Consider the following 26,949-nt stretch of genomic DNA (forward strand, 5'->3'; position numbering starts at 1 on the left):
TCATGATCTCAGGGTCATGAGATCGAGCCCCATGGCCGGTTCTGTGCTCAGTAGGGAGTCTGCTTGAGATTCTCTCCTTCTCCCTCTACCCCTCCCCATGCCCTCTCTCTCTCTCTAAAATAAATAAATAAATCTTTTTTTTTAAAGATTTTATTTATTTATTTTAGAGAGAGAGACTGAGATAGAGAGAGCATGAGAGTGGGGAGGGTCAGAGGGAGGAGCAGACTCCCTGCTGAGCAGGGAGCCCGATGTGGGACTCGATCCCGGGACTCCAGGATCATGACCTGAGCCGAAGGCAGTCGCTTAACCAACTGAGCCACCCAGGCGCCCCTAAATAAATCTTTTTTAAAAAGGAATAAATAACACCAATCTTACACAAAGTCTTACAGAAAATAGTGACAGGAATAAATACCAACTCATTTGATGATGCCAGCATAACTCTGATATCAAAATCAAAGTTATTACCAGAAAAGAAAATGACAGGCCAATGTCCCTTATGAACATAAATGTGAAAAATATTAGCAAATCTGTTTCAGCAATGCATAAAAAAGAATAATAGATCAAGTGGGGTTTATCCTAATAATGCGAAGTTAGCTCAACATTAAAAAATAAAAGTATTTCTTCACATTAAGAGAACAAAGGAGAAATATCATATAATGACATCTCAATAGATTCGGGGCAGGGGAAAGGACAAAATTCAACATCCAGCCACAAAAGATTAGTAGAAGGGTCAAATGAAACGATGTACTCAAAAGTGTTTAGTAAACTGAAAGATGTTATAGAAACAGAGGGTGTTTTTATTGTCATCCCTCTACAACACCCTTAGTTTTATAGGCTCCTTTCTGATAAGGACTTCTTGGGGCCTGGACAACACACCTTTCAATTGTACAATAAATGCCCTCAGAATGGGACTCGCCATGCATAGCAGACCATGATAGAGTAATGAAAGAATGACAGCCACAAAGTCTACACCGCCACCGTTACTTGGCTTACTGAGTGCTGGGCTCTGAATTAGGTGCTCTTCAGGCATTGTTTTATTTTATCCTCAGAGCAACTTTGAGGAGGGCACTAATATTTTTCTCTACCTTGTAGATGAGAAAATGAGGATTAGAGACTAAATACTTTGCTCAAGATCTCACATATAGTTTATGGCCAAGTTAGGAACCCAGCCAAGGCTTACCCTAAAGCTTCAGCTTTTAAATTCTACCCTCCTTGCCTGCTGTAGCCTTATCTGGCAAGGGTCCCCTAGAGTTGGCTTCTGCCCTCCTGGGCTTCCAGGTAGGCACCAGCCTGATCTCATATCTCCTTTTTCTGCACTCAGAACACTGTGCTAACTAACACTGCATTAATAGGAAAGAAAAACCTATTTAATTGTGCTTTATTGATTTTAAAAATTCTTAGCATGTTAAATTATAAAAGTAATGCACATTCACATTAAAAATATTAAAACCATGAGAATGAGTATATGGTGAACAGTATTGGTCCCTTCCCCCACAATTCCACAGTCACATTCCCTAAACCAAACTGCTATCAACAGATTCTATATATTCTTCTAGAAATTTTGTATGTATATGCAAATACACATACATACATAGTCTTAAAGTGAGCAGATGGGTCATCTATTCCTGTAGCTTGCTTTTTTATTTAACAATGTACCTTGGAGAGCTTTCCATAACAGTACATAAATGTTTATCTCATTCTTTTAAAAATATGCATAGTATCTTATTGAATGGCTATACCTTGATTTATTTAACTAGGCCCCTACCAATGAGTATCTAGGTGTTTTCCATCTTTAAAACATTACAAATAATGCTGCAGTGAGCAATTTTGTACATCTTATGCATGTGTATGAATACTGTCAAGAAAGTGGAGTTGAGGGGTATCTGCATTTTAAATTTTGTGAGGTATTGCCAAATAACCCTATAAAAAGTTTGCATTAGTTGGCACTCCCACGATAGCGTATGATAATGTCTACTACCCTTCATCTCTATTGTTTCAAAATTTTGAGATTTCTTTCAGCTACACTTATTTAGTGCCTTCTGTGTGCTTTAGACACTGCACTAGGCTCAGAGATTTGAAATGCAGTCAGTGTAGCCAGAGAAAGATTTCTTGGTGAATTACTGTTCCTTTGGGACTAAGAGCTTTTACCCTTTTAAAAATGGAAACTGCAAGCTGGTGAGGTATTTAGTTTCAGTTTAGCTTAATGGAAACCTGTTAGTGAGTTTTAAAATAAGGACGAAGACAACTGAAATGGTAAACGAAGTCTCCTGGGCTCCAGGAAGGAGGATGCTGCATCTGTGGGTTTTCGTGCTTCGAAGAGCCCCTCTTTCCAGGAACAAACATGTTTCAGCATTGAACTCTTTGGAGGAAATGTGAGCTGCTGTAGGCTCTAGTCCCTAGGGTGGGGGCCTCCTAGTAAGCAAGGGCCACACAGACTCTGTGTGGCTGAGGGCAGAGTGGGGTCTATAAATGGGAATAAAGGCTGCCAACTATCGTTAATTGAGCATAAACTCTGGCTAAGCACCACACTATGCACTTTATGTGCATTGACTCCTTTAATCCTCATAACAATCCCATGATTGAGAGGGTGTCATTATGTCCAGTTTAAAGATAAGGATATTGAGGCTCAGAGAATACAAGTAACTTGCTTAGAGTCATAGAACTAGCAGGTGGCAGAGTGGGGACCCAAATGAAGGTATGGTTGACTTCAGAGCCCACATTTGGGTTCCTTGAGTATATCTGATCATGTACTTGTTTAATAAATATTATATCTTCACGATAGGGAACAGTTTAAGAATCTTTTTATCTCCTTACCCTAAAATATGCTCACGGACAAATGGGTTGCTTACACTTTTCAGGGGGCCATGAACCAAAACAGATCTAAGTTCAGGTAAATGCCCAATAGGTGGCAATAATAATCATCTGTTACCTTGACCAGAATTTTCATTTTCTTTTTTCTTTTTTTTTTTTTAGGATTTTATTTTATTTTTTTTATTTGACAGAGAGGGAGACACAGCGAGAGAGGGAACACAAGCTGGGGGAGTGGGAGAGGGAGAAGCAGGCTTCCCGCGGAGCAGGGAGCCCAATGCGGGGCTCGATCCCAGGATCCTGGGATCATGACCTGAGCCAGAGGCAGACGCTTAACGACTGAGCCACCCAGGTGCCCCTAGAATTTTCATTTTCAAAGCACCCTCCCACAGCTGTGGGAAGAATAGAGTAGGGGATGATATGGATGCTGTGTTGGAGAGTTGAGATTTATCTCATGGCGGATGAGGAACCGTTGGAGGCTTTAAATCAGGAGAGTGATATGATCAGATTTATGTTTCAGGAAGATCACCTACAGTGATTAGTTTGGGTTCAAATCCTGGTCACCTTTGGGTCAGTTGCTTGATCTCTCTAAGCCTCAATGTCCTCATCTGTAAAATAGAATAATGATAGCTCTTACCTGATAGGGTAGTTCTGAAGGTTAAATGAGATAATGCATATAAATTGCTTAGTAAATGACTAGCCCAGAGTAAATGCTCAATAGCTGAGAATGATGATAATGATATAATTATTAGAGTGGAGAGAAACTGGAGTCAGGGAAATAAAATGTAGTGAGGCAAGAGATAGTAAGGCCCAAATTAAGGGAGGTGTAAATGGAGAGGATAGTTATGAAAGATATGAAGGAGATAGAATTGTTAGGCTTTGAAACTTGATGCTAATGGAAGGGATCAAAGGGCAGGCATCTTTGATGGTTTCACTTTCCAACCTGGGTGACTGAGTGGATGGGGATGCAGTTGAGTGAGATAGGAAATACTAGAAGAAATAGAAATTTGGTGTAGAAAAAGAATATAATGGTTGGGGTGGAAAAAGAACACACTGAGGTTGGTTTTTAAATATATTGAGTTTAAGTACTCTGTTACCAATTTAAACATGGGGTTCCAGGAAGTCTAAGCTACAGAAATAGATTTGAACTTTGGGGCACCAGGCTGGCTCAGTCAGTAGAGTATACGACTCTTAATCTTGAGGTCTGGAGTTCGAGCTCCACATTGGGCATAGAGATTATAAAAAAATAAATAGATAAAAAATGAAAATATTAAAAAAAGAAATAGATTTGAACTCCATCATAAAGTACAAGATGAAGCTACGGGTGGGGATTAGAACACCCAAGGGGAGTGTATAGAATAAGAAGACTAGATCGGCAGGGGGCGGGGTGGGGAGTGGCTGGGTGGCTCAGTCAATTGAGCCGAGCATGTGACTCTTGGTTTCGGCTCAGGTCATGATGGTCGTGAGATGGAGCCCCATGTCGGGCTCTGTGCTCAGCAGGGAATCTGCTTGAAATGCTCCCCCTCTCTCTCCCTCTACCCCTCCCCCCGCTCATGCACTCTCTCTCTCTCTCAAAATAAATAAATAAGCCCTTAAAAAAGAAGAAGACTAAGGGGTTCAAGCATATATTCCTGGTCAAGGATAATGAGAAGGAACTACTGGAGAGGTGACATGGAAATGAAGGTGGAGAAGTTTCGAGAGAGAGCAAGGGAGCCCAGCCCTCATCCTGAAAGAGAAAGGAGAAGTAACCACTAGGGAGCTGAGTTTTTAGCAGTTCCTTCCCACAGGATGCTCACAGTAAAATCTGTAATAACAAGAATAGAAAATGCTCTACTATGGAGGAGTTCAGACTGGGACATCTGTTATCCCATTGATCATCAGGATTAATTTGACTGTCATGGGGGTTTCTTCTTCCTCCCTTGGCCAAATAGAATCACCTATCCAAAAGTAGAGGATTTTCTTTGGTCAATAGCGTAAGAATGGTGGACCTCCTTTGCTAGAATCTCCAAGCTGCCTCCAATGTGTACTGCAGTATTATGTTTCTTTTCATAATACTATTCCCTTTTGCAGACCAAAACCCAGAGATAACAGAGTGTCTATTTGAAGATACATTTCATCCTTCATCTCAGAACAGCCTGTACTTGTGGTGGTGATGGAAGGTGGGGCAGAGCCTTGCTCAAAGTGAGGAATGGAAGAGTAGAGAGAGGTAGGAGAAAAGTAATAACATGGCAGGGTTAGATAAAGGACTAGCAGAGGTTAGTTGAGTAGTGTTTTGTTAGGCTGAGATAGTGGGAGCAGCAAGGGAGAAGGGGAAGATGGTGTTTCTGGCAGGAGGAATTGTAAAAAGCAAAGGTGCAGGTGTGCCCAGCTGGCTTAGTCAGGAGAGCATGCAACTCTTGATCTCAGGGTCATGAGTTTGAGCTGCATGTTGGGTTGTAGAGATTACTTTAAAATAAATAATTAAAAAAAAAAAAAAGCAAAGGTGCAGAGGTGAGAAAGCACAGACCATGCTCAGGAAATGTGAGTAGCCGTGCCGGGCTGCATCTCAAAGTGCTAGCACATGAAGGGTTGGAGAACAGGCTGGAATGGAGATGTGGGGCCAGATGATAGAGTTCTGAGGGCCAGGGGAGGGAGTTTGGGCTTTGTTCTTCTGTGGTTTGATGGCTTCTGGGAGGAACCATCAAAAGCTTTCTAGGAATTCAGGCTTGTCTGTCTCAGGCTTCTCCTTTTGGAAGACCAAGGGCCCAAAGTGGCAGCCTGACATTCAATCTCCTTTGCCATGGTTGGGAAGTCAAGGCTGCAGCTGATTTCATTGGCCTGTTTTGCATTTATTATAGTGTGGCTTTTATAGTGTGTTAATTGAAATATTTCCAACTGCCAAAAACAATTACACTCAAATTGCCTTGTCAGTTCTTTTATTGCCAGATAAATGTTTTACAGACATATTTACGGGGGGGGCAGTGGTAACTGGATCTCATTTTCTATTTAAGGCTGGCAGTTTGGATTGGGATTGGCCCTCCAGTGCTCTGTTGTGGGCCAGAAAGCTGTTGGATGTTGTGCGTTTCCATCTTGTTACCTTAGGGATCAGAGGTGCATCAAAAAAAAAGCAGCTTTCTGGCTCATGCAGCTTAGCTTCAGAGAAGGGTTCCATGGCTGGAAACCCTGGCAACCTGGCAGAAATCTGAATCCTGCTGCCTGCTCTACCAGCAATAATCCCAGCCCAAGCTGAGACATGCTCTTCCCTCTCCCTGGAATCCCTTTCCTCCCCTCCACCATCAAAGCCTCTCCCATAGGCTATCATGTAAGAGCTGTAAGAGCCCATCTAGCCTAACTCTCTCACTTTGTATTTGGGAAACCGAGGCCCAAGAGACTTCCCCAAGACCACACAGGTGGCCTCTGAGCTCAGGGAGCAGAGGCCTCTGTCCATGGGCTGTGCTGCCGCCACGCTGCCCTGACCCCTCCTTCAATACTTGAGACCTGCTTCTTACAGGAGCCCTTCCTTCACTTTTCTAGTCTCCACTGATCTCCCTTTGGCTTGATCATCTGAAACACCTATCGTTCTGTATATATACTGCAGGGTTTTTGTTTGCTTGGTGGAACATTTTACTGGCTCTGTCATTGTTCTTCTCTTGTCTTTGTGCATGCCATTTTCTTCTTCTGAAAATTTTCTCCACTTGGACAACCCATACTTGTTCTTTGATACCCAGCTAGGAAATAGCCACCTCTGGGAGCCTTTCTTGGGCTGGGTGGGTGTCTCTGTGCACCCCTCCAGCACCCTGGGCACACGTATCTCTGCTGCGGGCACAGAGCAGGCTTTCAAAGGAACATATACTGAGTGAGTGAGTGAGGGAGGGAGGGAGGGAGTGAGCACTGCCTATACTTGTCTGTCCTCCGTGGACCCTGAGCAAACTGGAGCAGAGACCTCATCTCTCTGTTTTTGTCCTACTGCTTAGGTGTGTCCCTGACAAATAAATAGATGCTCAACAAATGTTTATCAAGCTGAACAGGCCATGCTGCTCTTGGGAACATAAGATTTTAGCATATTAGAACTGGAAGGTCATCACATCCAATCTGACAAGGAAACTGAGGCCCAACGAGGAAAAACATTTTCCCCAGCATCATGATCACTAATGGGTTTGATGGCATTCCTTCATTTATTCAATAATATTTTGAATGCTTACTATATTCTCAGACAACGGTGTACAAAACAAAGTACCTGCCCAGAAAGAGTTTACATTCATCCCAAACAAGTGTTTATGAATATAATCTGACTTCAAAATCCCCTTAATGCATAGTACAAAGCTGAGCACTTAGAATATGCTTTTTGTTTGTTTGTTTGTTTTTTAAGAGAGGGAGAGAGGGGTAGGGAGGGGCAGAGAGAGTGAGAGAGAATCTTAAGTAGGCTCCACACCCATTGTGGAGCCCAAAGCGGGGCTCGATCTCACAACTCTGAGATAATGACCTGAGCTGAAACTGAAAGTCAGATGCTTAACTGAATGAGCCACACAGGCACCCCTAGAATATGCTTTTTAAAAATGTTTGTTGAGGGGCGCCTGATGGCTCAGTCAGTTAAGCATCTGCCTTCGGCTCAGGTCCTGATCCTGGGGTTCTGGGATGAAGCCCCGCATCAGGCTCCCTGCTTGGCGGGAAGCCTGCTTCTCCCTCTATCTGCCGCTCCCCCTGCTTGTGTGCTCTCACTCTCCCTCTGACAAATAAATAAATAAAACCTTAAAATTATTAAAAAAAAAAAACAAACTTGGGAAAGCTCGATGTCCACTGCCCTCAAGGTCTCTGGGCAGAAGCCTCCCTGCGGTGCTGTTTCTGATACCTCCGCGGAGATTTGCCTCTGACTTAACTTGTGTTTCTGTTCTTTCTTTCAGAGCTTCAGCGTGGGCAGAGGAACCAGGAGGAGAGTAAGTGCTGAGCCCACTGTAGGCTCTCAGCAAGAAGCCAACAGCATTGTTTTCCACTGAAAAGATTAGCTCTATGTTGTTTAGAAAATTCAAATGAGCAAAGAGAACATTAAAATCACCCTTAAACCCACCATTGCAGGACACCTCTTCGATAATTTGTAATGTTATATGCTCTCAGATATTTCTGTGCATATATAAAAATTACATGTATTTATTTTTAAATGGAATCAAACTGTATGTTATTTTATAATCTGCTTTTTACATAATATATTTAGAGTACTTTCCATTGCCAATAAACATACTTTCATAGCATCATTTAAAATTACTGTATAATATTTTACCATATGTTCCTTAAGGCCATACCATAATTTGTTCAACCATGCCCCATTATTGGACATTTAGATGTTTCCTCTTTTTCACTATTATGATCAATTCTCCGGCAAACATTCATGCATTTAAATCTCTGGGCATGTCTGTGGCTGTGGTTATTTCTTTAATATAAAGTTCTACACATAGAAACTTCAGTGAAAGAGTACACATACTTTTTAAGCTTTTGAGAAATATTTCCTAATTGCTCTTTAGAAAGGTTGTGCTTGATTCGAAGAGGCACATGCACCCCGATATTTATAGCAGCAATGTCCACAATAGCCAAACTATGGAAAGAGCCCAAATGTCCATCAAATGATGAATGGATAAAGAAGATGTGGTATATATACATACAATGGAATATTACTGAGCCATTGAAAAGAATGAAATTTTGCCATTTGCAATGATGTGGCTAGAACTAGAAGGCATTATGCTAAGCGAAATAAGTCAGTCAGAAAAAGACAAGTACCATATGATTTCACTCATATGTGGAATTTAAGAAACAAAACAGATGAACATAGGGGAAGGGGGAAAAAGAGAGAGAGAGAGGAAAGCAAACCATAAGAGAATCTTAACAATAGAGAACAAAACTGAGGGTTGATGGAAGGAGGTGGGTGTGGGATGGGCTAGATGGGTGATGGGTATTAAGGAGGGCACTTGTTGTGATGAGCACTGGGTGTTATATGGAAGTGATGAGTCACTGAATTCCCCACCTGAAACCGATATTACCATATATGTTAACTAACTAGAATTTAAATAAAAACTTGAAATTTTAAAAAATGACCAAAATTGTTAGACTGGCTCTACACATCAACAGGGTAACCACAGTTATGTTTTTGAGGAATAAATAAAATATCTTCTATTTTTTAGAGTAGCAAAGAGAGGTTAACTGTAAAATTCTGCTGCAAAACATACAGAAACTATAGTCTGCCACTGCAGAAGAAAAAACTATTAACATAAATATGAGAAAACTGATCTAATTTTACTGAACACCAGCAGCCCGACTGCTAATCATGTATGTCAGGGGTGGGCAAATTTTATCTATAAAGTGCCAGATAGCAAATATCTTAGGCTGTGCAGGCACTATGGTCTCACATATAACTACTCAACTCTGCTTGTAGGGCAAAAGCAGCAAAAGACAATACATAAATGAATGAGTGTGGTTGTGTCCCAATAAAACTAGTTATGGACACAAGGAAGGAAGGAAGGGAAGGGAAAGGAAAGGAAAAAGGAAAAGGAAAAGAAAAAGAAAAAGAAAAAAAAGGAAAAGAAAAGAAAGAAAGAAAGAAAGAAAGAGAAAGAAAAAGAAAGAAAAAGAAAGAAAGAAAGATTGTGCTAATTTATGGGTATCAGTTTTCCCATAACCTCATCAACACTGGATATTAATTTCATTTGGTTGAGGGGTCTCTTTGTTTTGGATTTTTGTTGTTTTAGTTTTCAACAGTTTTTTTTAAAAATATTTTATTTATTTATTTATTTAAGAGAAAGCGAGAGAGTGAGCACGAGCAGGGGGAGGGGCAGAGGGAAAGAGAATCTCAAGCAGACTCCCCACTGTGCAGAGCCTGACATGGGGCTCCATCTTATGACCCTGAGATCATGACCTGAGCTGAAACCAAGACTTGGTCGCTCAACAAACTGAGCTACCCAGGGGACCCATAGTTTTCAGAAGCTTTATATAAAGTGAAAAATTGCATTCTTTTTTTTTGTTTGCATATCTTTGCTAACAAGGGTGAATTTTTTTTAAATATGTCATGGGCCACTTTGGCAAGGTGTTTAGCTGTCTGTTAGGGAAAGGAAAAACTTCTAGTTCTTGGGTTTTTTTGCAGCAAGGATCTGATGGGCTGTGAGGCTTAAAGTTACCAAGTACTGAGGGCGCCTGGGTGGCTCAGTTGGTTAAGCGACTGCCTTCGGCTCAGGTCATGATCCTGGAGTCCCGGGATCCAGTCCCGCTTCGGGCTCCCTGCTCAGCAGGGAGTCTGCTTCTCCCTCTGACCCTCCCCCCTCCATCTCATGCTCTATCTCATTGTCTCTCTCAGATAAATAAATAAAATCTTTACCAAAAAAAAAAAAAAAAGTTACCAAGTACTGAGAATATCGTTGTAAGAGTAACCATAAGGTGGCAAATTAGAAGATAAACATGAATCAGAGTTGAAGTAGCTTAAAGAGCAGCCGGATGTCCTTTCATTTTGCATAAAGCCCTGCCTTTGGCAGCTGGTCCTGACCATTCAGTTCTAGGCTGTATGGGAGAGAGTAAGGAGAGGTGAGTTCTGGTCTCTGGCCCACCACAATGTTCCAGCTAACCCCTGGCCCCAAGGGCTGAGGTGGCCAACATCTTCCAGGCAATGAGAACTCTGGACTGAGCAGTTCCTTTGGACTCCTCCGTGAGTGGTCTATTGTGCATTTTATATTCTCGGTATTGGGGGCAGAGCTTGGCTTCTGGGAGGATTCGTGAATGAAGTGGCTTCCTGCAGCACTGCTTACTGATCCTCACACAAGGTTTCTGTCCAGGATGAAGATTCAGGGACCGACATGGGAGAAGGAGCAGATGAATGGGCCCAGTCCAAAGCCACAGTTAGACCCCCTGACCAGCTGGAGTTGACTGATGCGGTGAGTTAGAAGCATCCTGCCCTTGCCCCTTCCACCTTCTCCAGCCTCAGAGATGTGTTCTTTCATTGGACTGATTAGCAGCCTGTACGGAACCTGGGTGTGAGATGTCTGCTGATGCCCTTAGGGGTCCTCCCAAGTATCAGAAGGGGTGGGGGCCCTCCATGTATGACCCTCTTGATATTTCTCTCCCTTAGGAGCTAAAGGAGGAGTTCACCCGCATTCTGACAGCCAACAACCCACATGCACCCCAGAACATCGTCAGGTACAGCTTCAAAGTAAGTCATCACCCCTGGGGTAGGGGCCTCTAGTTACTCTTGGCTTGGCAGTGACTTGCTACATTGCAGAAGCCTCTCTGCTATTAGAGAGATCACCTTTAAACTTTGGTCTTCAGCTAGAACCTTGAAATTTTACATGGAATTTTCTGGAGAGTTAAAAAATTTCTTTACTAATCTCCCTTGCAGTCTTAATGAGTACTTATTACATGTCAGACACTGTGTTAATAAATTATTTTCATTATTTTTAATGCTTAAAACTATCCTGAAAATTAGGTAGTATTATCCTCATTTTACAGATGAAAAAATCAAGGCTTAGAATGGTTAAGCCCAAGGTCATGCAGAAAATAGGGGACAGAACCAGGATTTGAATCCATTCTGCCCATTGCCATAAACCCTGCTCTTAGCTGCCACGCTGTTTTAACCTCCCATCCATCGGAGTTCCCAAGAGAAGGGCTCTGTGGTGACTTTTTAAGGCAGAGCATCCCAACCTATGTGCAGAAATAGTAATCCTTTCAGCCCTCCAGGGTTAGGTGGATTTGGTTCAGCCAGAGCCCATGGGCTGGTTTCTTCTCTAGAGCTTCCCCTCTTTAGAATTTACCCCTGTGTGTCATACAAATGTAATAATTGTCTATGTGACTTGAAAAGGGTTGAGAAGAAATGTTTTGAAAGAAGGAAGGACACCCTGGTGTCAAAGTCAATGGTACAACTAAGATGCTTGTCAATAAGGAAGCTATCTAGGGGAACCAGACTAATAGGCCCTATGAAAACAGGGATCACATCTGCTTTTGCTAAGCTTTATATCCCTGGAACCTAGAAAATACTTGGCATGTTGTGTTGTGTCTGCTTAAAAATTATTTGTTGAAGAAGGAATGAACAAGGTTGCCTGGATTTAATGCTGAGCCCTGCTTCTCATTTGCTGTATGAACTGGACAAGTGCCAAACTCAAACCTTTTCTAGATTTCTGTGGCCTCTTGTATGGAACAGGGGGATTGGGGATTTGGTATCTTTGAAAATCTATCCAGTCCTCACATCCACTAAATGCAGTTTGGAGAAGGTCAGGCCAGGTGTGTCTGATGACTACGTGTGACCTGTCTCAACTCTGCGGTGAGTCAGGTATACCAGGATCCCTTGGCATGGATGTGAGAGCCAGTGATAGACAAATCCAGAGCTGTTCAAAGTTGAAAAGAAAAGGTATTTAAAAATATGTCTTTGATGAGAACTTAAAAACAAAACTTTATTTCATTTGCTTCCTCTTCTTAAGCTGGAATGTAATGAAAACTTCAGGTTAACTGAAGATATATCTATATATCTTGTTAACAGATGGACCATGTTAAGCCTTAGAGAATGAAGGCAGACTACATTCTCACTCCAGCTCTTTTGGGACCGCTGGTCTGATTCAGTCCCTTCTCCTCTTAGGAAGGCACATATAAGCTTATTGGCATTGTGAACCAACTGGCAGTTCACTTCAGCCAGGTTGGGAACCTGGTCTCCAAAGACTCGGATGAAGGACGGCGGCAGCACTACCGTGATGAGTTAGCAGCAGGTAGGCCTCGGGGCCAACCCGAAGCTGCAGCCCAGAGCCCAGTGCCCTTTCTGTGGTCACCCTAGGAAGCAGATACTAAGCAATAACTTTGCAGAGCTTCTACTTACATAAAATCCCATAGCTGGCTGCCCTGGTTAGGTCTGGGAGTTAAGCCCTGAGAACCCTGGGGTAGCTGAGGTCTCAAAGGCAGAAACCAAGAAAGCCTTGCCCTGCCAGGGGTGGGGGCGTAGGCCTGGGCTTCAGGTTCATCTGCAATATCTTACCAAGGTTCTCAGGAGTCCACCAAGGTGGTGATTTCAGAAACCGAAATCCTTGAAGAAGAAGAGCCTAAGGAAGCAGAAGCTGAAACTGAAGCTGGGAGTCAAACAGATATGCCTGTAGCTGAGGTACAGTATAGTACTGCTCCCATCCCTCCCCTTCCAGCTCTGGCTGTGCATGGAAGCTTCAGGGGTCACTTGTTGTGGGGGGTGGAGCTGAAGGTGAGAAGTTAGAGGCTGCAGGTACCAATGCCTCTGGCATCATCACCCTCTCCCACTTCCATCCTCTCCTAGGACATAAGTTCTCCCCACCCCCTGGTTCCCCACCACCTTCTTCCCACAGCTGAGCCCTGGTCCTGTGGGTCTTTTTTTCTAGGCAGCTGCAAAAGTGACTGAAGAAGAATTGATGACTCATAAGCAGCCCAAGGAGCGAAAGCTCACCAACCAGTTCAACTTCAGTGAGAGGGCCTCACAGACCTTAAACAACCCTCTCCGGGTAGAGCAGCCCCCACCCCAGCCCCTTTACCTCCCAGCTCTGCACTGTGCATGGCAGGAAAGGAGCAGGCCTGATCCCAGCCCCAGTGGCCCTTAGCCTAGAAGGATGACAGGAACACGCCACAGTTAATCTCTCCAAGGAGAGCTGGGAACACGTGTTCGGGTCCTTGCAAGCCCTCCTGGTAGGAGTTCAGAGTGGGTGACAAGGAGTCTGGAGCCCTTCACTGAGACAGAAACGTATATGGGCCTTGGAGAAGAGGTCAAGATCTGGGGGAGAGAGGGGAGGCCAGAATGTGCCAGGGAGGCAGGACCCTAAGCCAGTTTGACTGAAGTTGATGGTCTCTGTGATAGACTAGCTGGAAAAGGCTGGAAAAGTTCCCTGGCTCATAAGTATGGAAGACCCCGAGTACCAGGCTGAAGGAACCTCTCAGGATTTCAGGGGAGAGACTCACGTACGTAAGACAGTGTTTTACAGAAATCAACCTGTGAATGGAGGGCAGAGGTCTACAGGATGGGTTTCTGGAAGCTCCTAATCATGTGTACTCCTTGTACTCCCCTGTGTACCAGTAATCTGGGTGATACACAATGAGAAGGGAGTGTATTCCTCTGCTGGAACCAGAGGCCCCAGTATTAGGGAGAAGTCTTCTCAGGGTGAGGGATATTAGCCCAGTAGTTTGCCAAGGGCCGACCTCTGTGTCTTGCATCAGGAGGCTGGCCGGAGACCTGTCCATCCCCCATGTGGAGTTTTTCTTGGTTGAAACTGTCACAATCAGGCTTCATTGTCCCTGATTTCTAGCTTAGGCTTCTTCTGGAGGCTTAGAAGGAAAATGTAGGCTTCCACTGTGTCATTTGGTCCTTTGTTTAGCTCCTCTTTACTTCCCCAGTTCTTTGTCCCATCCCTCCCTCTGCTCCAACTGAAATGTTTCACCCATGGATATACTGTTGGGTTAAGTAAGAAGGAGTTGAGGGCTTTCTGTGGGTTTCCTGTTGTCATTGTTCTCTAGGACCGAGAATGCCAGATGGAGCCTCCTCCCAGGACAAACTTTTCAGCCACAGCCAATCAGGTGAGACACTGGGTCAGTCTAAAAGTCATCACCACACCCCCAGCCACCCACCCCATGCATCCTTGTCAAAGATTCCTCTGACAGTCTGCCCTCCTCATCCATCCATCTCCCTGCTCCTTGTCCAGGCTCTGAACACTAGGAATATGAGACAGCGGGACTCCACCCACTGAGCTCTGCATCAGCTACATGCACCTCCCCCCCACCCTGTGCAAGGCTGTCAAAGAGGGAAATAGGCATGGTTTCTAACTCTCTGCAGCCCATGGCACCCCAAGGCTGACTCTGAAGTGTTAGCACTCTAACCTGCCCTTCCAGCAGCCTTCATTGTTCCTGAGACCCTCCTTCCCCCTCAAATCCTACTGGATAGCCATGCTGATTTGGGCAGGATTTGGTGCCAGGAGACCTGAGCTCAGGCCCCAACTTTGCTGCTCATACTATAAGATCCTGGGTGAACCACGTCACCCTTAATTCATCAGTCTCTCTTTCTGAGTCAAATGAGGACAACAAGCAGCCTCACAGGGTTGTTGGAAGGCTCTGAATGAGATTAACAAACATTAAATTATATTGTAGCATGGAGTACTGGCCCATGGGTGAATTGTTAATGTAAGGTGCGTCTATCTGGCCTCCAGGTGGCAGTGACTGCCCAACTCTGCAGAGCACAGAATGTGATATGGGGTTTTTCAGTCCCAGATCCTTGCTGCTTCCTTTGCTACTATCCTTGGGTTTCTCTTGCTGTCAGATCCAGTTAGCAGGGGTTCCCTAACCTTTTTTTTTTTTAAGCTTTTATTTATTTATTTATTTATTTATTTATTTATTTATTTATTTATTTATTTGAGAGACAGACAGAGACAGAGGGCAGGAGCAGAGGGAGAAGCAGAGGGGGAGGGGGTAAGAATCTCAAGCATACTCGGCACTGAGTGTGAGACCCAACACGGGGCTCAATCCTCTGACCCTGAGATCATGACCTGAACCAAGAGTCAAACACTTAACTGACTGAGCCACCCAGGCGCCCGTCCCTTCCTTTTGTTTATCTTTTTAGTCTCAGAAGGTGTGGTCAGTGCTGTAGACAGCCGACATGAACTAGTAAAGTTTATCACATCTCCATAGGGGAAACATTTTTAAAATGTCCTAGTTCAGAGTCTTATAAATCACCAAGAAAAATATGAGCTAGTCTAATATTTGCCCATTTGTTTTGCCTAGCGGGGTCTGTAGGTTGGAACAATACTGATCTCCAGCTGATAATTGAGCCTCTGAGCTGCGGGGTGGAAAGCTCATCCCAGAGGTGCCCTGAGAGCTTCATTCCTGTCCTAGAGCTGACAGCAGAGAAGACAGACATCTAAAACATAATTACAGTGGGCCAAGTAGAAGATGCCATAGAGGCATATGCAGGGGTTGACATAATCTATTCCTCAAGCTCTAAAAGCTGAATAGGAGGTGACTGGATGAAGATTTTGCCCTGTGATGATCCTTTTCATCTTGCCCTTGCCTAGTGGGAGATCTACGATGCCTATGTAGAGGAACTTGAGAAGCAGGAAAAGACCAAAGAGAAAGAGAAGGCAAAGACGCCAGTGGCTAAAAAAATGGGGAAGATGACCATGAGGAAGATGACATCTATGGAGTCCCAGGTTTGGTGGAGGTTTCCATGGCTCTGTCACAGAGAATGGCTGAGTGGGATATTGGTCTCTGGGTAGACAGAAGCCTGGCTTTCTGGAAGGACTTCACAGACTTTAAGGGGTGGGGTGCCAATGTTGAAGTATGAATAGTTCTTTCCTTGTGGGAAGATGTGAGAAGAGCTACAGCTGCCTCTGGCATTCTATACCTCTCCCCAGTCTTATATAGGATTCAGGATTTTTGGGCTAAAGGGCAACAGAAGACATGAATGTTATTGAAAGTCCAATGTACACCTTGAAAGAGCTCAGGACTCTTCTTGGGATGGATTGGGATATGAGAATAAGGCACCACCTCTGAGCAAGGGCTCCTGGGGTTTGGGAGAGTGATTTGCTCTTTGACCTTCAATCCTTGGGTATACTTCTGCTCAATTTTTTAGGTGAGTCTTATGGGCCAGAAGCCAAGTCAGAGCTGATCACAGTCACCAGCAAGTCCAGGCCAATGGGTGTGGTTATTCTGAGCTGGATTTTTACTGTGAAGAACCATTTAGGAGTCATTATAGAGGTCATGGTTGGGGGGCTCACTGTGGGTATAGCCAGTATAGATTGGAGATCATCATGGAAGTTTGGTAATAGGTCACCACAGGGAAGATCACCACAGGGAGATGCTGAAGGGCCACTTTTGTCCCTTCAACAGAGAGAAAGCTGTGTCAGGAGCCAGAGTCGCAGTATGGATATCAGGATGAGTTTGACCTGCAATGGAGTGGGAAAGATGAGGGCCACAGGAAGCTGAGGTCTGGGTTCAGCACCTTGGAGAGCTCCCACACTGCTCTCTGGGAAGTGCTTCTGCTATAGAAGCCAGATCAGTTAAAGGAAATTTTGCTTTGTCTGAGGTATGCCCACTTCCACTCAATTCCATGTCCCTGATAAAAGTCACATTTTACGGGAGGTTTGAGGGTTCCCTGCTTTGGCTTAATATGAACTTCCACAATTCAGTTTCATTCAACTACAGACCAAGAACTCGTGATCATGATCATGCTGGGTACCGGAACCCAGAGGTGAAAGATGAAGTCCCTGCCCCGTGGGTTGCCCTATCCAGACCCTTGATTTCCGCTGTACTGTTGCCCAGAAGTTAGTGGCTTTGGAGGGGCTGTTGGCCTGAGTCAAGTTTCACTTGAATATCCTTCAAAGGTTTGGCTATAGGCTGTGTGCTAGGACCGTTATTGCAGAAACCTTAACTGCAGTTGCCAAGACCCAGAGAACAGAAGAAATGTTCCAGTGGCTGAGACTGAAAACTGTCCTTGGGTCTAAACCCTTGGTGTCTAATATGTCTATCAGACTTGGTGTCTAATGTGCCCAGGGAAGGAGGACTACACTGGATTCTTCCAACTTGGTTGACATTCAAGGCTGTGATGCAGACAGATTCCAGCCCTCTGGACCAAGAAGCTACAGTGGTGGCAGGACATTGTGGGGTGTCCCCCAACACCAGTGAATACCTTAGTGTGCAACCTCTACACAAGGGCATTGAGTTTTTTGTGTTTTTTTTAATGTTTTATTTATTTATTCATGAGAGTCAGAGAGAGAGAGAGAGAGAGAGAGAGGCAGAGGCAGAGGGAGAAGCAGGCTCCCCGCCTAGCAGGGAGCCCGATGTGGGACTCGATCCCAGGACCCTGGGGTCATGACCTGAACCGAAGGCAGACGCTTAACCATCTGAGCCACCCAGGCGCCCAAGGGCACTGAGTTTTAACTGGGAATCCCAAGTACTGGGCCTGGCTTTCTGTAGAATAGAGTGGCCCTTTGCTCAGGCCCAGTGCATGAACAGAGTGACACCCTTTTTTCAGGGACCTGCATCTGATGAGGTTGATATAAAACTCAAGTGCATAGGAGGGAAGAAAGCAGAATAACTCCATGATATATCCTGTAAGAAGGTCTGCAATGATAGATCTCAGGTTTCTGTCTCATTAATGATTTGGATGAATGTACAGAAACAAATGTAAGCTTGTCTGGTCTGAAAGATTAGGACAGGAATGGGAGAAAAGGCTCAGAAACCACAAGTTTAGTCAGAATTAATGAAGAGCTATGTCTGCTCAAGTAGCATAGTATCTATAACAAGGGAGACAGCAGTCCACCACAATGTCCTCAGGGCACATCTAAAACCCTGAGTCTGCCAGGACCAGGCAAGTGTGGTCAGGCTAGTGAGGGACTGGCTTTCTGTGTGGGGCTGAGGGTATGGGACCTGGAGTCCACAGAATTGAGTTTACATCCTCTCTTTGCTACTTATTAGCTGGGTTTTTCTAATCTGTTTCCTCACTGGTAAAGACATCCTAATGATACTTACCTTGCAAAATTGTTGTGAGAACCCAAGATCGTGTACAGATGCTAGTATAGTACAGTGACCCTATGATGCAGGTGATATCCACCTCTGCTATATCATTTGTACTCTAAGACTCAGAGAAGTTAAGTAACTTACCTAAAGTTGCCACCTGGCTCCTAATCCATGGAATGGGAAGGGAATGCAAGTCTGTGTATCTCCAGAAGTCATCCTCTTAACCACTTCCTGATGCTGACACTCCTGGGAAATCTCATTTTCAAGAGCCATGGCCTGGCCCTCTTGAGCCCCTCGAGGGTTACGCATTCAGCTGGTTCCTTCCTGCAGTGGGCAAGGCATTGGGCTAGGAGTCATTTCTGCCTTGTACTCTCTGTGTACAAGCATATCGCTGCCCCTTCTCTGGGTCTCTATCTCTTCCTCAACTCTTGACTAAATAAGTTGGATCAGAAGCTCTCTGAGGTCTTTAATGGGAGTCTTTGTCATTGCCTGAGATGGTGAAACCTCTCTGTCTCCACTAAAGAAGGCTCTTACCTTTCCTTTTCTATTCATCCCTCCAATACCCTTCCTGGGCTCTCTTCATTGTCCTGTGTTGTACTCCAAGATATGCCTTCTCCAGAACAAGTTCAGAATGAAAGATCATGAGGCAGGCTGTGCCCAGGAGCCCAGGATGGCAGTGCAGACTCCTTATGCCACTTATGATCTGGGCATTCCCAAAAGGGGGTAGTGACATGAGCTGGTCCTTGAGGCATGAAGAGATTTCTTTACAGAGCTATCTGGGGTGGGTGGTGTCAGAGAGACAATTGCATATCTGGGCTATGGCTCGAGGCATAACCTTTTTAGGTGCTCGCTATGAGGACCTATGGCCTCTGTATCTCCACAGAGTGATGACATCACCAAAGTGACTCAGGCCGCTAAAATTGTGGAGCGGATGGTCAACCAGAACACGTACGATGATGTTGCTCAAGGTAAGATTTGAAGTGCTGGTAACTACTATTATTGCCTGTATTAAAAAATTCCTCATGGGGCACCTGGGTGGCTCAGTTGGTTGAGTGTCCGACTCTTGATTTCGGCCTGGGTAATGATTTCAGGGTCCTGGGATCAAGCCCTATGGACTCTGTGCTCAGTGGGGAGTCTGCTTCTCTCCTTCTCCCTCTCCCTCTGCCACCCCCACCCCGCTCGCAAGTGCTCTCTCTCTGTCTCTGTCTAAAATAAGTAAGTAAATCTTTAAAAAAATTCCTCATACAAGGCAAGTATTTGAGTGTCCCATGCTAGGTCTTATAGGTGCAAGGGAAGAAAAACTAATCCTTCCCTCTTCTGGATGTTACTTGGGAAACAAGACATACACAGGTCCACTACAAACAATGGAATAAGAAAAAATGGGTCTAGTGATGAGATCTGACAATGGTACAGCAAAAACACCTGCACATTAGTGATCCAATGTCATCTTCCCAACAGCCCATGGAGGCAGAGAGCAGAGAGTATTACCCCTACTTTACACAAGAGGAAGCTAAGTCCAAGGCTACCTGGCTAGTGAATGGCAGAGAGGACCCAAATCTAGGTCTTGAGCTTCCTAATTCTTGTCTCTACTGTGTCCAGCTTGGGGACAATATAAATGCTAGAATGCAGACTGAAACTGCTCTGGGGATTCTCAAGAATGGAGGAAGGGAAATGAGGAATGAGTGGCAGCAGTCAAGGAAGACAGCAGGGAGGGCTAAGCTAGGTGCCAAGGGATAAGCAGAGTTTGAGTGGGAGATTAGCAGAAGGGCAGATGTTCTGGGCAAGGGACAGCATAAGCAGTGACTCGGTGGTGAAAACAAACTGGAATGGACTCTGAGGACAAAGGGCAGCAGGCTCAGTGACTCAAACAGGGGTCTGTTGGAAAGTAGTGAGAGTTCAGGCTACAGAGGTGGTTGGAGCCAGCTGATGAAGGGCCTGGAATATCTCAGGGAATCTGAGCTTTTTCTGCAGAGAGTTCAAAGAACACAGCCCAGTGAGAGCATGAGTGGAGAAGGATGTGATTGGGCAGAATACAGGGACATAGACGAAGATGAGGTTCAGGTGTGGGGTAGAATGGGCCTCATCACACCTTTTCCAAGGGATGGAGAAAAGGAAGCATTTATAATAGAGAAAAACCAGCATGAGCATTCCCTGGGAACGGCCTATGTACTGGGCATTGTGCTGTGCAATTTACATGTATTACTTTATATCATCCTGACATCCACACTGCCAGGTGAATACCATTATTCTCTCCATTTTATAGGTGAGAAATTTGGGCTATTGCCACTTGTTCAAAACCACAGCTAGTATGAGGAGTGAGTGGAGCCATCAGGACTTGAACACAGGCCCCTTGGATCCATAGCCTAGGCACTTGAGCACAAGGCTACAGAGCCACTGAGCTGGAAGAGACATTCAATAAGTCTATGCTGGTGATTAATTAGTGATGAAGTGAAGAAAGAGATTGATTCAGAGATGCTTAAATCCTGGGGGCCTGGGAAATTCTGGGGTCTTTGACAGAGCCAGGGAAACAGAATCCTTCCTGCGGCATGAACAGCACGTTCCCAAGTGGCTTGTATTTCCCTAAGAGGTTGTGCATTTATTTGGAGCAGCTGCCTCCCCAAAAGTTGGCAGCTCCTCCCTGCTGGCCGGTCTCCTTTGCCGACAGCTTAGGGCTCTTCTTGGTGACTTGATGCTCATTGCTCACCCATGGGACATAGAAACCAGGGCTGCCAAGACCAGCCGTCTAAACAAGCCCCCTTGTTATCATTCAGGCTGGAAAACGACCTTGAGTGCTTTTCAAAGCTGTCAAAGTACACAGCAGCTGTGAATGAATTTGTCACTCACACAGCTTGGCTTCCTGAAACCCAGCTTCTGCCACCAGCCCACCAAAGGGCTGCAAACACGATTAATATCCATGGAGAAATTGGCCTTGGTGAACCTTTTTCATTTATAAGAACACAATCACATAAAAATGCATTGAACTTTGATTTTTTTTTAATTGCATACTCTTTTCCCTTTGGGAAAGTCTAATCATGAAGAAGTGAAAACAGAGAAGTGTTACCAATTAATCTCCTCTCTGAAATGAGGTATTTTCAAAGATAGCCTAAGCTCAGGGATCTCTGATATGATCAAGGCTTATGCCTCTGATCACTCTAATTTTGTTTTTTGTTTTTTTTTGTTCTGAGACATTTTTGAGGTTTGAATGTGGTCCCCCAACCTCAAGGCTGGGGCAGTGCCTGGGCATGTCCTTGACCATGTTGGATGAGAGGATTCATTTTCTAAAGGGTCACCCCTGGTTGGAAAAAAAGATTGAGAAATTTTTCACTCCTGGTGATTTATTTCATTGCATTCTTTGAACAGTCATTGGGTGTCTGCTCTGTGGCTGGCATGATGCTAGGCACTGCGAGTCCAGAGATGATTGTAACATGCTGCCTGCTCCCCAGGAGCTGTCTGGTAGGGGAGACGGGCAAAGGATGGATAGAAGCAACACAGCGTGACAGACATTTTAGTAGAGAAGAGGCAGGGCTGGAATGGAGGAAGAGATGAATTCTGCTCAACAAGAAAATGAAGGCCTCACGGAGGAGAAGGAGTTTAATCTGGATCTGCAGTGAGTGAGAGTTTGCCAGGAAGATGGCAGAGCAGGACATTCTAGACACTATTTGATATAGAGGTTACGTGAACTCCTGACTGGAAATGACATGGCGGTCATGGCCTGGAGCCTTGGTTTGACCAGGAAGCGTGTGCAAGGGGAGCCACTGAGGGGTTTTCAGTGTGGTGGAGGAGGTGCTGTGGTGAGGTGGTTTATCTGTTCTCACTCAGGTAGCTCTGTGGAGCACGGACTGGAGGAGGAATTACTGGAGGTGGGGAGACCGGTTAGAAGGAGGGGGTAATAATCCCGGTGATGGCTCTTGGGGCCTGGGCAGTGGCTATGGGTTTGGAGAGAAGTGAATGGATGAAAAAAAGTCATCAGAAGGAAAATATGAGAGATGATGGAAAGAGATCAGTCAAGGATTACCAGGTTTCTTGTTTAGCCAAGTGACAAGAGAAATGGAGCTTCTACCTAAGTTAGAGGAAATGGGAGGCAGAGATGATTTAGGGCAGGAGATGAACTTGAGTTCAGAGAACCCATTTCAGGGATCCAGGCAGCTTCACCACAGCGGGGCTTAGGGGCGGATATGAAGATGGACAAACCTGGGATTTTACCTATGACGACATGGCTACTTTATTGAAAATTGCCCCCAATAACAGTGATGACTGTAACAATAACACATATAGAGAGCTTACTATGCGCCAAGTATTTTTCTAAGTACTTTACATGTATTAACAATCCTTATGACAGTCCTTTGAGATAGGTACTATTACTGTTCCCACTTTGAAACACAGAGTTTGTTTTGGCCAAGGAGGTACAGACAGAAAGTGGCAGACCTGGGTTTGCTATAAAATGGCAGTCCTGGGGCTGATTCAGCCGGGGTGTGTTTAAGATTTTAAGTACTACGAGGATGCCGCCGACGAATACCGAGACCAGGAGGGTACGCTGCTGCCACTCTGGAAGTTCCAAAACGACAAAGCCAAGCGCCTGGCTGTCACCGCCCTCTGCTGGTGAGTGTAGACATTGCAGCAACCCCAGAGCCCCTGAGCGCCTGAGCCTGGCACTTCTACCGCATTTAACCACCCTGAGGATGACACCGAGCATTATAGAAAAAAGGGACTGGGATTCTTATGGGATTGTGGGATCAGCCCAGGTCTCTAAAGTCAACAGTAGATGTCTGCAGTGTAGTTAGGCACCAGTGTTCAGGGGAAGGCCATGTTCATTTCCTGGGCCAATGGGTTCATATTTCTTTTGCAGGAATCCAAAGTACAATGACCTGTTTGCGGTGGGACATGGCTCCTGTAAGTAACTGGGCTATTTGTTCATTTGCTCACTCAACCAGCAAACATTTAAGTACCTATTCAGTGCAAAGCTCTTTGCGAGGTGTGAAAGAAGTAAAGAAGTAAGATGACTGAGATATAGTCACTGCCCTCAGGTGCTCACAGTCCAATGGGGAAGACAGACAATCATACCAACAGTTAGCGCTGGGTGAAGGACTATGCCAAAGTGAGCCTTGAAGGTATTATTGTGGTGAAGAAAGAGGGGAGAGCACTTCTGGTAGAGGAACCAGCCTATGCAAAGGTCCGGAGGCACAAGAGATATGGGAGGAAAAGAAGCTGTTGAGAGAGCCAGGGTTGGCCCCCAAAGGGCTTGGTAAGTCATTTCAAGAAGCTTGGAAATTCTTCTGAGGGCAGTCTTATGACATTCTCCTGAGGGGACATCACTGAAGGAATTTGAGAAGGGCAGGGACAGAACCAGAGCAGGGGGAAATTGCAGGCATGAGCCTGGGGGCTGGGAAACCACTTAGGAGACTGGTGAGGCTCCCCCGGAAGAGATGGCAGGACCTGGACCACGACTATGGCGTGGGAATGGAGAAGTGGGTTTGGGAAGCTTGAGAAGGTAGACTGGACCAGACCTGGGGAGAGACTGGAGGTGAGGCTGAGAGAGGGAATGTTCCTGATCTGGCCCCAGAGCAGGCAGGGATGGGGGCAGGTGCTTGATGTTCATCACTTGGCCCCTGGGCCCCGGGAGACCACTATTGTCCAGGCTGTTCCTGCCCCTGCCATGCTGTCCTTATCCCCGCGGCAGGAGGCAGCTCTGTGGTAACTGTGTGGTAGTTTGCTTTCCCTTCATGTTCCGCGTTCCCTGAAGAAGCCCCTACCTCCGCGCTAGGCTGGACATTCCCCCTTCCTAACGGGAGAGGGCCCCATACTTCATGTTAGCCGAAGCTCCCCAGGCTAACAGCATGTTCTCTGGCTGGGAGGATCAGTATCTATGAACAGAAAAACCCTTCCATTCTCTAAGCTTCTGCTGGCTGGCAGACATGCAAGCTCCTGGTCTCTACCCCTCAGACCGCCGGTGCACCCAGCCCATTCTTTGACCAGGGTTAGGGAGTGGGAGGGAGGGCAAGGAGGAGTTGGTGTTTATTATTCCTCTCAGGGAGGAGACCTTGGAGCTGCTCCCAGTCTCATGGTCTGCCTTTGAGGATGCCCTAAATGCCCGCTTTGTGTCCCCGCTCCTGGGGGTGGGCTGCTGCCAAGCTGGAAGCTCCCTCCCCCTCTGGCAGGGAACTAGCACATTCTTCCCTCTCTGCTGCAGCTACTGGGCCTGGAACGGGGCCTGGGGGCTGGGCAGGCCCTCCCAGGAGTGGGTGTGGACCCCCTATGAGGCTGATCTCAGCTCAGGCTCTCTGCCCAGGCCTGAAGCGGGGGTGAGGGAGGCTCCCTAGCAGGCAGGAGGAGAAACTGCCTCAGTTCTAGCCCCATCCTCCTTTCACCCAGGCCAGAAGCAGGGTCAGCTGGTTGGGCTCATGCAGAGGCTGTGCACAGGGGCCGCTTTAGCCAGGAGCGGTGGAGAAGAGTAAGCCGCCCTCAGGAATAGATGACTCCGAGTCTGGCAGGCCTCCTTTAGCCTCCTAAAGGAGCCTCCTTTAGGCAAGCAGGCACCCAGGAAGGGTCTCTTTGGCCCTTGCTGGCCACATCCACACGCCTGGGTAGCACCAGTCAGTTGTAGAACTTCTGGCTGAAGGGGTACCGCCCGGTGGTGAGACCTGGGGCCAGAAGCTGCTCTGAGTCTTGGTTTCCATATTGGTGGCCTGAAGAGACTGACACCTGCCAGACCTCTGTCCCAGGGCTGTTGCTAAACTCACTTGAAAGAAAAGCAAATGGGCCCCGTGAACTCTAGGAACCGCCCACATATAAAGGACAGTCATTGCTGATTGGTCTGTCGTTCTGTCCCCTAGCTTTCCTGCAGACTCTCAGGTGACCTAAGCAGAAAGAGGGGCTGGGAGGCGGAGGAGAATGAGACAAGGCCCCTGCCTACTCTAGAGAGCAGGCCCCAGGAGCGGCAGGGTGCTACTTGCTGTTGCTGCCACTGGCCCAGGGGTTACTGACCCGCTCGCACACGGGCTTCTTTCTCCAGCGCCTTGCATAGCTCGGCAGCACTCTGCAGAGGCCTGAGCAGAGCCAGGCTGAGCTGGGACTCAGAAGGGCTCCTGCATTCACTTCTGAGGTCACCTCTGGGAGTCCTGTGCTCTCAGGTGCCCAGATGCCCCCCTGGAAGGAAGAGGGCCAAGCTGAGGCAGGCCAAGGGCATGCTAGTCACTGGATGAGGTCACTGCAAGGAGCTGCTGGCTCACCAGCATCCATCACACTGTCTCTGGAAACGCCCAGATGCCAGCCTCCTATCATCAGACTTTGCCTCATGCAGACAAACACTGGAGGAAGAATTGGGGTTTGCTGTTGGATTTGACCCTGATGAGCTCAGCCTAGGCCTCCTTTTGCCTGGAATTCCCAGATATTTATTCTATAGCCCAGCTAAGAAGGACTTTGGCAGGGGTAGGCACGTACCTACCAAGGACTGGGGCCAGTCTCCTATTTGGGCACAGAGCAGGCATGCTGGAGCCAGGCCAGGCCAGGAGCAAGTGGGTGGGGGAAAGGGAGTCCAGGCACCTGCCCGCCGTAGCTCAGAAGCATCTGCACCTGCCTTCCCTGTGTGGCTGCTGGCGGGGAGGCGGTGGGCATGTCAAGCTGCATATAAGGCAGAGACTGGGGTGCCCCCTAGGGCCAGGCTCCGTGTCTCAGCTGAGTGGAAAAGGACACTGTCAGCAGGTGAAAGCACACGGAGGAACGCTGGCGGGCAAGGGAAAGTAGTTTAGGAAGGGGCGGCCCATGGGACAAAGTGGGGATGCAATTATATCGGCCTGCTGCACTGAAGGGGTCCTTTCCAGCCCATTAGCCAGCTGATAGCAGGGAAATGGGAACTCCTTGTGGTCTGTTAGGCAGGGATGGTGGAAGAGATCCCTGGTGGACACTCTGTGTGGTCCTGAGTGGCTCACAGGAGATGAGGGGGAAGCCGCCCAGCTGGCCACATCTAAGAAAGACAGAGGAGCCTGCTGTCCCTCAGCCCAGCCTCCCTCTGGGGTCAGCCCTCCAGAGGGGCCAAAGTCGGGCCCCGAGCCCCAGCATGGAACACTTTCCCCCTCTGTCCCATCACATCCTGGCCCCTCTCTGAGCCTGCGGAGGCCAGAGACACACTTGTAGGGATTTAAATCTTTCCTGATCGTTTATTTGTCAGCTTCACTAATTAAGCAGTGTTAATTTCATTTACCGAAAATGGAAATTCATCCACCTCATTTCTCCCCGTTCATCCTCCACACACAAAATCCATCACTCCTCAGCTGCAGGCTGCGTAAAATTTACAGGACTAATTATGTTGTCAGGTCTCTTTGTAAATACAGCCCGTAAAGGCCACTGTGCTTGCCGGGTTGTAGTGCAGGGCATTCCCGTTGTTAGTGTAATTACTGGTTAGTTATTTAGGTTCTCAAATGTTTGCCTCATTGTCCCTAAGTCAAATTAAATGTCCCGCTTGATGTATTCTGTCTCCACGGCCTTACTCTTATTTCCCACACTGTTTAAATATGACTTCTTATCGGAGCAAAGTGCTCAGCCCAGCTGCCTGAGAGGCTGAACCCAGCCTGGCAGCACGGCCTCTGGGCCAGGCCGGAGGTTTGGAACCCTCTAGCACTGATGCCCTTTCCTGGTGAGCCCTGGGATAGTCCCCTGCCTTTGGAGACTGTGAAAATCCTAACCCAAAGGGCATTT

General features: G+C 46.4%; 1 protein-coding gene across 1 annotated transcript in view; it reads left to right on the forward strand.

The window, feature by feature from the left end:
- Positions 1–7,577: 7,577 nt before the first annotated feature.
- The window catches only part of DNAI1 (dynein axonemal intermediate chain 1), a 38,863-nt gene continuing 19,491 nt past the window's right edge, over positions 7,578–26,949 (forward strand). Inside the window, exons 1-12 of the mRNA XM_021691642.1 lie at positions 7,578–7,595; positions 7,689–7,721; positions 10,596–10,694; positions 10,889–10,969; positions 12,386–12,512; positions 12,780–12,898; positions 13,146–13,265; positions 14,269–14,328; positions 15,816–15,950; positions 19,142–19,226; positions 22,740–22,857; positions 23,105–23,148. Of these exons, the coding sequence (XP_021547317.1) occupies positions 7,578–7,595; positions 7,689–7,721; positions 10,596–10,694; positions 10,889–10,969; positions 12,386–12,512; positions 12,780–12,898; positions 13,146–13,265; positions 14,269–14,328; positions 15,816–15,950; positions 19,142–19,226; positions 22,740–22,857; positions 23,105–23,148 (1,039 nt within the window). The remainder of the gene's footprint in view (positions 7,596–7,688; positions 7,722–10,595; positions 10,695–10,888; positions 10,970–12,385; positions 12,513–12,779; positions 12,899–13,145; positions 13,266–14,268; positions 14,329–15,815; positions 15,951–19,141; positions 19,227–22,739; positions 22,858–23,104; positions 23,149–26,949) is intronic.

This window comes from Neomonachus schauinslandi, chromosome 13 (genome assembly GCF_002201575.2).
Source record: "Neomonachus schauinslandi chromosome 13, ASM220157v2, whole genome shotgun sequence".
In the NCBI taxonomy this organism is placed as follows: Eukaryota; Metazoa; Chordata; class Mammalia; order Carnivora; family Phocidae; genus Neomonachus; species Neomonachus schauinslandi.